Source organism: Dreissena polymorpha, chromosome 2 (assembly GCF_020536995.1).
Source record: "Dreissena polymorpha isolate Duluth1 chromosome 2, UMN_Dpol_1.0, whole genome shotgun sequence".
Lineage (NCBI taxonomy): Eukaryota > Metazoa > Mollusca > Bivalvia > Myida > Dreissenidae > Dreissena > Dreissena polymorpha.
The window spans coordinates 95,068,265-95,078,998 of NC_068356.1; the positions used below are offsets into that span (position 1 = coordinate 95,068,265).

Consider the following 10,734-nt stretch of genomic DNA (forward strand, 5'->3'; position numbering starts at 1 on the left):
TTCATTGCGATGATTCGTGTGTGACCTGTTCTAAGATTCGGAAAAATGGTATAAATTGAGTTCTTCAAATTCTGAGAGGCCTTCATGTACGTCGAACACTGACAAATGCTTATTTTTGCAATATTTCTTTATTTAAGGTAAATGGCGAATTTGCGAATGCCTATTAAAATACAAAAATGACAATTGTTGCTTTATTACCATGTAATTTGTTTAATCATACCTAGTAATGATACACAATTCAAGTGTAATTTCAATTATGATTTCCTGTGATTATTTGCTCTGATTTAGTTTGAAGCACGTTAAAGTCAGATGAAACAAGTTATATTTAAGATTAACAAATTTAACAACATTGAACCATCTGATTTAAAAACTATAACAATGTATGTTTCTTCAAATATAATAAGTGATTGTAACCATGTATCCGTATGTTTGAGTAGAACTGAAACCACAGCAACCAATGTCCATACACAAACAGGTTTGTTTAAAAAATGTAAAAATACATTATTATTTTAACTAAAACTTAAAAGCAATAATACACATTGTAATTCAATAGTGCATTTTTCAATCGCTTAGCAATTTGGATATAAAAATTATGATTTAAGCAAGTCAGATATAATAATGCCGTAGTTAAATGATAATCTATATTTATGAAGAATTCAAAACCAATCCTATAATTTAGTGCATACATAGACAATTATATTTTTTCCTGGTTTTTATGTTAAATTTTCCTTTAAACTTTTAATTTATGGTACATAAAGCTCTCATAAAACCTTTTAAAATACATTAAATTTCTGAATAATCAATCTTAAAGAGTACGTTAAATGATGATACATGAAAATCATCAAAACGTTGTGGTTACCAAGGTACCCATTTAAAAATGGGGAAAACGATGCAATTATTTAAAGTCGTTATTGTAGCTATGAAATACAAGTTTAGTTTATTTTTTTAGTTTAAACCTATTTATTTTAGCTCGATTGCATCGAAAGCCTAAGGCTTATATAAACGCTCTCGAGTCAGTTTCCTGGGCCTAGATACCAGTACTTGGTCTCTTTGGGTGAGATCTAAAGAACGCTCCCACGATGGTGATCGAACCCGTGACCTCCCTGTCGCTAGGCGGACACCATATCCATTACAAGTTATTTACAAATACAAAATAAAATGAGTGTCTTATTAATTCTCGCACATTGCGTCAATCTGAAGTATTAACTCTTAAATTCATCACTGTCATTTCACAGTATCATGGCCAAACTCCACAAAATCTGTTCCAGCTAAGAGCTATTATAATTATTAGTCACATATTGTAGGCATTGTTAGATCTGTAAGTGATTCAATTCGTCAGCTTATACCACTTGAGCAATTAGGCGAAGTGTTCCATTCGGTTTGGTGTACAATACGTTATTTAATTTTCTTCTAAAGAAGGTCACATATTCCCAAGTTCCTGTTTATCAAAAAAAAAAAAAAATGAAAAAAAAAACGCTCAAATCATAGAAAATGATGGCCAACTAAATATTTAAGCACATATCATGCGATGTTTTTTCAGATGATGTTTTCTAATAATTATGACCAGAAATCTCAGAACACGCCACATACACGAATTTGAAATTTGAAAATAATAGCTTTAAAAATGTGGAAGAAGTGCATTTCACAAACGTATGACCTAGAATTTGGACTGACCCACAGACAAACAGTGACTCCAATATACCTCACTCAATCAATGGTTGTCGCTAATAAACTATATACTTGATCTCCCAGCTCCACTAGTTGCCGGTGTCTGTTTCTTGATTCCCGGTTGGCACTTTGTATCTAAAGAATTGAGGAGCGTTCATGGCATCAACAACCAGTTGAAACCGCAGACTGTTCTACGTGTTCTAGGCTCGTATTCACAAAACTCCTTGACCCATTTATGCCTAGTGGACTCTTCCATCCTTCTAAATTGGATCAATTTATTTCGAAAATTAGGGATGTCTAGTATATTTATTTCTATATTTAGAATATTTCTTACAGAAATTCCTTTCAGCAAACAGCGCAGACCCAGATGAGACGCCGCATCGTGCGGCGTCTCATCTGGGTCTACGCTGTTTGCCAAGGCCTTTTTTCTAGACGCTAGGCATAAATGGGTTAAGGAAAACTTGAGGAAATGTTTCCATTAATAAAATTTCGTTTAGTCGGTCTATGTCTTTTTCATGCTTAGGGGTTTCCATTTGTAAAAATACATTAAGCAATTAAGTTTTACTGAAATTATTAATAGTGTAATTTTGTGTTCGCATAAAAACAATGGAATTAACATGATCTGAATAGTTCGCATAAGTTCATCTATGGCGCTTTGTGAATACAGCCCAAGGCAGAGACCCGTCAATGAATACCTAAAGTGGCATCTTTTAAAATCACTTTTCTAGGTAAAAAGCAATTATTTTTAGGATTGTGATATCTTGACAGCGTATTATTCTAGCATATTATTTATGTGGGATTAACAACATAACTTAATATAACAACACATATCACGCGTATTTCAAAGGCATCACGTTAAAAAAAGGTTAACATTCTCGGGGCGAAAACGAAATAAGGGCCTATGTCCCGTATACTACATAATATGAACAGTTCGAGTGGTATGGTGATTTTAACAATAACCCGTTAGCAAACTGTGCAGCGTTTAAAGCAACGCACATTGTTCAGTCGGTAGAACGATTTGATTAGACAATACGTCGTGTTTATTTTTTCTAAGTAAACTGCGCCAATACAAATACTACTCTATACCGTATATTTTAACAACTATGGCGTATATTTTAGACTGTTGGCAGTATGCCAACAGACTATTGAGTTTATCAGAAATACGTCTCTCAGGCATGTGATATTTTTGCAGTTAGAAAAATGCCCGGATGTCATCAAACGCACGCAGATATTACATTTTTTGTAATTGGCTGGACGTTTATTTGCGTCTTTTTTAATATTTGTAAAAATTAGTTCCCTATAGATCTGTCCGTAATTTATTTATTGAAAAGATGTATTAAATTATTTGAAAAATATTGAAGTGAGCATTCCCTGTATCTTGCGAATGCCAACAGTCTTTCAATATCGTCGGCGCTTTGATTGCAATATGCTGACAACTGTTCGGGCAGGAGAAGGTCAATAGCAATATCGCAAACACTCGAGCAAATGCGGCACTCATCCGCGTACACTATGTAGTGCAGCCTTCCTTTACCCATGTTTACAGTGTTCACACGGGGAAGTATCCCGGATGAGATTTCAAAAGAAGTAATACAGCACATCTGGATTACCCTCCCTTGGCATGATTAATTGAGGATAAACCTCAATTTTGAAAGGATATATCCGAAATCCAATCTTCTCTGGCCGGGTTTGTGATATGCCGCCCTTCCACTGTATTTTTGACACGAATATTCCTTAGCCCATGTATAATTGAGATACTATATTTGGTCGTATTTATAAAGAAGTCAAAATAATTATTTGAGCATTTTTTGCAATGGCGACCATTGTTTATAAATCGCGTTACGAACAATTTGTTTGGTCATATGTGTACTCGGGAGCCTAAACCGCTGGCCCTAGAAAGCTTTCTAAAAAGCATTGTTGTCAATTTTATATTCAAACACTTCTGTTTGTCTCAGACACAATCCAACATTCAAAAGATTAAAAGAAATGTATCTGATGTAATTGTCTTAATACAAGTAGATGACTGACGTTTAGGGGAAATACATAGTAAATTCCAAAAACACAAGAATGGCCGATCTAAAAGCATGGCTAAAACTATAATTTAAGAAGGATATTTGCCGGACCGAGCGTTGACCTTACACTGGCAGTATATGGATGTCGAAACAGTTTGCTTACCTATTGTGTTATGTATCTCTCTATAATACTCGAAATAGCGGCTGGCAGTAAACAGAGATAGATAGATCTGGACACTTAAATGGCTGAATAAATTTGAACATTTTCGGTCATCTGACGGTCAGTATGGGACGAAAAGGATATAGTTTGAAATAATGATGAAGAGAAGTGGTTAAAACAAATTAAACTTAACATTCTCAATAAAACTGATTAAATAGACAGAACTATTTTGTTTTCTTACCTTCAATTTCAAAAGGCAAATTTATTAGCACCAACATGCCATCCACGTGTACATTTGCATCCATCTCGTCCGTCCATTTGATTCTGATTCAGTGGATATTATCGTGATTGATGGCAATCTTGAAAGTATTAAACATCAGTTTACATGTAACATGATATTTCCGTTTCAGGTTGATTATGGGTTCTTTTTCAGACAAACAGGCTGACCGCGAACTGACTTTGATACATTTCGGCTTTGCGTCGTAGTAAATTCAAAATGATTATAACAGTATATTTGCTACAGTGATTTAAACCCTTATGAAAATTTCAACAGCATGCGAACTTCCACAGTTCCATACTGCTACCTCTACAACAAATTTGCAACGATGTAAACTTAGTGTTCAGCACGAAACTACTTGATCAGTCTGATCTATATTAAAAAGGAATAATGTAAACAACAGTTTCACAAACAAAACACAACTCTATGTATGTAGAATTAAAAACTTAGTAAAATGAAGTTTTCACGTATTAATTGCATTGAAATTAAGGCAATAAAAATTAAATGCGGACAGGAAAATGGAGAGATGCACTTCATTGTGAAAACATACATTTGCCAGTTTACTTCTTAATAACTCTATAACAATGTGTGTTATTGTTGTGAAACTATATGCGTAAAGTACCTCATTTTGATAACTATTTAGGTTTGTCACGTGGTGTAAGTGGGATTAAAGGGCAATTCTACAAAAAATATTAAAATCGACCTTTGTTAAAGAAAATTAATTCTACGCGCATATACATGACCGATGAGACTTATCTATGTATTGCTTATAAGGTAAGTTTGGTCAATATCATTGATTGATTACAGAAAAAAGCGTCAAAGCTTTGATAGTGGCATAAGAAATTTCAATGACATCCATATAAAGATGTTTTATTTCGAAACTTCACTTGGGATTCCATATAGTTGGGCTGATAATCAAATACAGCCTCGAACACATTTCGTCCTTGGAAATACCACATTCCTTTTTTATTTTACCTAATTACCGGCGTCCGCCGCTGTTGAGATTCCATACAGGTGGGTGGTGAATCAAATACTATCTTCACAACATTTCGTTTGCGTTAAAATGCCACATTTCTAATTTGACCTTGACCTATTTTCAGGCGTCCACACGGGCTCTTGCGGTGCCGCCACGTTGCGACTCCGTCCCGCGTTGATCCTTGAAAACAAGCACGTGGACATATTCATGGAGAGTTTCGACCGTGTGCTCGCAAATTTGAATAAATGAATAGGCCGAAAAAACTGATTTCTTTGTAGCTGGCATCAGGTTTCTTTTGATACTATGATAAGATCGACAAGAAATAACTAAATGTACACTTATATGGACAAGACTTGAAGCGCTTGTTGCCGGTTGCTTAAGATTTGCACATTGAAAACAAATATTTTATTACGTTTTGATGATGCGTCAGTATTTTAAGTTTCACGTGTATTAAACAGTACATATAGAAGGCCATAGGCCCAAGTGGACAAAGTTGGTAAACAGTGTTTACAAAGTAAATAGTTATGAGTATAATTAGTAATAATACGTTTCATTGCAAAAAGTCATGCATGTACCATCAAATATTGGAATTCTGCATTAAAAACTATCAATAGTGTATCTATAATTAAATATGTGTACTTGTGTCAAATTGTGATTAAGCGAATTAATTACAACAATATATCAAATATATTGTATTTACATGCACTAGGTCTAAATACGAACAATTGTTACAATAATAATGCTTTGTATTTCTTAATTCCTAGAATTGAATGTAGTGGTCTAAGTTGTCTTTGTAAATTGTCTTGTGTTCCGAACTATCGGTTACAGCATTAATTGTTTATTACAACAAACTTTATATTTGTGTTCAAATGCTATTTGTATTCTTATGCCCCCGGTAGGGTGGCATATAGCAGTTGAACTGTCCGTCAGTCCGTCTGTCCGTCCGTCTGTCCGAAAACTTTAACATTGGCCATAACTTTTGCAATATTGAAGATAGCAACTTGATATTTGGCATGCATGTATATCCAATGAAGCTGCACATTTTGAGTGGTGAAAGGTCCAGGTCAGGGAGATAATTTCTAAACCTGTCAAATGATATATTGAAATTTTATTTCAAAGCGGCGCAATAGGGGGCATTGTGTTTCTGACAAACACATCTCTTGTTGTTCTTGTAAGTGCCTTGCAAATTGAAATTTAATCGGTGAATATTATTGTTCAAATTGTTCTATGTTATCAGCGCTATTTCTTTAAACGTATGTTGTTATTAAACCATACCAACGAAACCTATATAATAATGATATGCTTATTACTCTATTATTTTCTACGTTCAAAAGTATGTATGCATGCTAATCTCAATTTTTTTTTTAAATTATTAAATTACAAAAAGAATACCGCTTTAAATTCTGGTTCATAACTACATTGCACACTCACGTTTGGTGGCATATGCACGAGGCCTGTCCAAGAATATCGTAGAAAAAAGCCCGAGAGTGAGATCTCGTTCTATGAAAACCGGGCTAAACGCATGTGCGCAGTGCAGTCCATACAGGCTAATCGGGCACGACACTTTCCGCTTTTATAGTAGTTTGAAGGAAATCTCTTCTTAAGTAAGGCCCTGATTATCCTGTGCGGACTGCACAGGCTAATCTGAGACGACACTTTGCCACATGCCTCATGCTCCGTTTTCCCAGAGCGTGGCTCATTAATTCGACGAAGTTTGGACGGTTTAATGTTCAGACACTTTGTAGATCGTGTGCATAATGTCAAAAAAAGTTCCAATAATAAATGAACACATTACATTTGAAATAGATCACTTCACATTAACTGGCGCTCGTCAACATAAATTCACACTTTATATGACAGCGGCATCGCGCTATGTTTGAAGAATTTAAAAACGTTTATGAATACATGTCTGTTGGTATGTTACCACTTGTTTGCAATGTACTTATCATAAAATCAAGCCACTGAACATGAAACGAATATTCGATTTGCGTAGCCCGAACCCGACAGCAGTGTTTATTTACCTAACGAGCTATCAATGATGGGCATCTATGTTCACAACGACGCCATTAGGGTTTTTTCATTTTCAGCAGTTTGATATCTGTTTGTTAGTTTATACGTTTGTAAATTGTTGATTCCGCTTATTCAAGTACCAATTATGCGTGCTTATCGTTTTACTTTTATTTAATTTAACACTTGTTCATGTATATGCGTCTCTTTGGAATCTACCTGATCTCAATGATTTTCATTTGCGCCTCCCTACGTAGCTTTTTTGTGTTTGTTGACTAAAATCGTTTCCGTATAAGCACTTAAGACGTGTTTTAACGCGCTTTAGTTCGAAGTGCCTTTTTAAAATTTATATCACGTTTCACAGCATGCCGTTACTGTAGGTGATATTAGTTTTAAGCAGTTTTAGCGTTCTAGCATCTTTAAACCAACATAGTTAACCTATACTGAAAATCAATCAATAATTTTTAAGTGCGCCGGTCAATCATTCCCACATTGACTAATGGTCTAGTATTTATTAAAAAAACTCACAGTTCATAGTTTATATTCCTACTTCACATGCGAATATTATTTATAAATATTTCAACCAAAATTGCTTTAAAATCATTCTCCCAGAAATAGACATATGTACTTTGTCTAATATGTTCTGTGCCAGCCCTCGTCAATGCATTTATGTACCACAATCGTTAATGGACACCATTTAGCATATTTTAACATATTTGTCTTTTTTGAATAATACATTTTGCACGAACCCTAGTTATTTTCTATTCTAATTCAGTATTTATGCATTATATACCTTACATCATTAAACATTTTATTTGAATGTATTTAAGATCAACATCTGTTTATGTTAAGTGATAAAAAGTGTTTGAGCGGGAACATAAAGGAAAAAAACCACTAAGGGCCTTCTCTCATGATAGTGACCTCTTAGTCAGCCCAACAACGTTAACGTAACTTCAGCCTCAGGCTTCGGTCCCATCAAAGATTTCGGGCTGACTGGTCGGCCACTTAAATACGAGGAGGTCATTAGTTCCTGTACTATTTCTTCGATAGTGTTCACGTCATTATAAGGTATGGAATCTTACTAATATTGATTTAGATAAGTTTTCATACTTATTTTATAAAGAAAAATAAACACAACCAATATATGTATATATCAGTATGCAAGAAATATACTATATTGAAAACGAACTGTCTTACACATATAGAATTTGTTGTATTTGTTATACCAAACAATTGTGTTTTTGTGAAGCAAAATTGGTAAACCTTAGTTTCACATTATCCGTTTCATATAAAATGTGTTTCCATAATTTTACCAAAAGGCTTATAACTAATGCCAAACTTTTGTCCGTCGTTCGTCGTCAGTAGTCCGTCGCCAACGTTTGCCTTTTAACACTCTAGAGGCCAGATTGATAGCTCATTGAGGAATTAGATTTATGCCCACCTAACTACCAACGCTCTAAGTCCTTATCTTATTAACAACACATTCATGGTAGAGCGATTATGACCAGTGCGTCAGCTTCAAAAATCTTGGCTTATCGTATCTTTTCATTTGTTTTCCGTTGTTGAATGTTTATATTCGTTAGCTTTCTATTTATATCATTAAAAATGTCACTGCTGTACCACCACTAAATACCGTAGACACGCGATTCTGCGATATTTTTCGGTTTTAGGGACTGTTACCGTCACAGTTGAATTAAGAGCAGCTACAAATTAAGATAAAAATTGTGTGAACAAGTAATTGATCATGTTATGTTATGCAATTATTCAAATTAAATTATAATACAAACAGGATCAATCAAGTGCAATATCATGAAAGCAAATTGGTGTATGTGACCAATCTAGTGAGATAAATGTTTTAATATTTATTCACTCCGAATAAGTAATGAAAGGTGTAAACTTAGCTACATGTACTATACGATGGACAGCCCAAATAGCTCATTTACTCCAGCCCAAATAGCTCATTTACTCCAGCCCAAATAGCTCATTTACTCCTTTTACCTGTCTTTTGGGAGTTATTTTATTTATAGTCAATACTCTCTATGATGCCTGTTGAAATGTTGCCTGTAAGCTTAACACAAATGCATGTACCATAACATAATTTTAGGTTGTAAAACTATCGAAATTGTAGTGTAAATCACAGAGCTTCAATGTTTGTCTGACACCACCAACCGTGAACCTGACAAGCATTAGTTCATACAGAAATTTGCAACATCAGCCTTTGAGTTCTTGTGCTGTTGACCAATCTTCGCGAAACTTGGTCAAAACTTTTTTTTCCTTGGCAATCGTTAAGTTCGAAACTGAGTCACGTGGGGAAAAACTAGGTCATATAAAAGAACATATTAACACGCTATGATTGCGTCACATTAATGAAAAAGCGTGATAACACTTAGCTTTGCACAGTCTTTGTTAAACTTAAAAACAGTGATATCTAGGCGCAGTTTGAAACTGTGTCACGTTGGGTCAAAAACTACATAACCACGCCAAATTAAAGAAAATGCTTTCGAAATGTCTAGAGACAACATTTATTGACCATTCTCTATAAAACTAAGAGCATTTGCCTGATTCCAAACGATATCTCTGCCGATGTTCAAAATCGTTCACATTGAGTCAACAACGAGGTCACTAGGTCAAATTTTAGAAAATAATGTGAAACTTTTGAAGGTCACATGTTTGCTCAATCCCCATGAAACTTGGTCAAAGCTATGATAACTCAGCGGAGATCGAAAATAAGTGACGTTGGGTCAAAAACAAGGTCGATAGGTCAAATTTTAGAAAAAGCAGGTAAAAACTTTATAAAGTGATAAATCTTTATGAAATTTGGTCAAAATATTAAATTTTGTCGCAATGATATATCGACCTAGATTTAAACTGGGTCAATGCAGGGTCAAAAATAGTACAAAAGTGTAGTATGTAATATACCTTAATATTTCACCATTCGCTTAATATTTAATGAAATAAACGAGCCTTTAGTTTATTGTATCCTATCAACAAATCGAGCAACAAAAAGGACACACATAATAGGTATTTAGGGGTATTAAGAGTCGACAAATCTAAATGTTTGGCAATTTGTTGTAAATGTCAAACATACAAGACAGATATATACTTTGAAAGCAGTTTATTATATACAAAAGAGCTCGTAATCTCATAACAGCAAAGACAAACACATCAGCATAAAATATAGATACAGAAATTGAAAGGTCACCATGAATCTTTTTTCAACAATCATTTAATATATTTAATTAAAAGAAAATATACAAAATACATGTACAATTTTACTCTATTTGTTCAACAAATATTGATAGAAACTTAACAAAAGAAAATTTAATAATCATTTAAAAGAAAGAGACAATAATTTTCATGTTTAAACAAGAATATCAGTGAAACTGATGGATGCTCCCCGATGATGCGCTTTGTCAATCTGTGTTAATAACCACCTAAAATCTATTATGAGCCTCGGTGACCTTGACCCCAGTGACCTCAAACCTCATTAAACAGTAGAGGTCCATGCAAGGTACCTACATGCAAAATATGAAAGAGATCGGTAAAGAATTGAAGGTGCTATGAGAAACTGTAACAAAAGTGACGGAAAAATCTATTATTAGCCTCGGTGACATTGACCATGACCCCGGTGACCTCA

At 34.3% G+C, this 10,734-nt stretch overlaps 1 protein-coding gene across 2 annotated transcripts in view; it reads left to right on the forward strand.

The window, feature by feature from the left end:
• The window catches only part of LOC127868123 (4-aminobutyrate aminotransferase, mitochondrial-like), a 96,800-nt gene that overhangs the window by 62,989 nt on the left and 23,077 nt on the right, over nucleotides 1-10,734 (forward strand). Inside the window, exon 13 of one of the 2 annotated variants that reach the window (XM_052409742.1) lies at nucleotides 5,215-5,363. The exons of the other annotated variant lie outside the window; for it this stretch is intronic. Within the exon in view, the coding sequence (XP_052265702.1) occupies nucleotides 5,215-5,339 (125 nt within the window). The 3' untranslated portion in view covers nucleotides 5,340-5,363. Of the gene's footprint in view, nucleotides 1-5,214; nucleotides 5,364-10,734 lie in introns of those variants that run through there. 2 annotated transcript variants of the gene reach the window in all.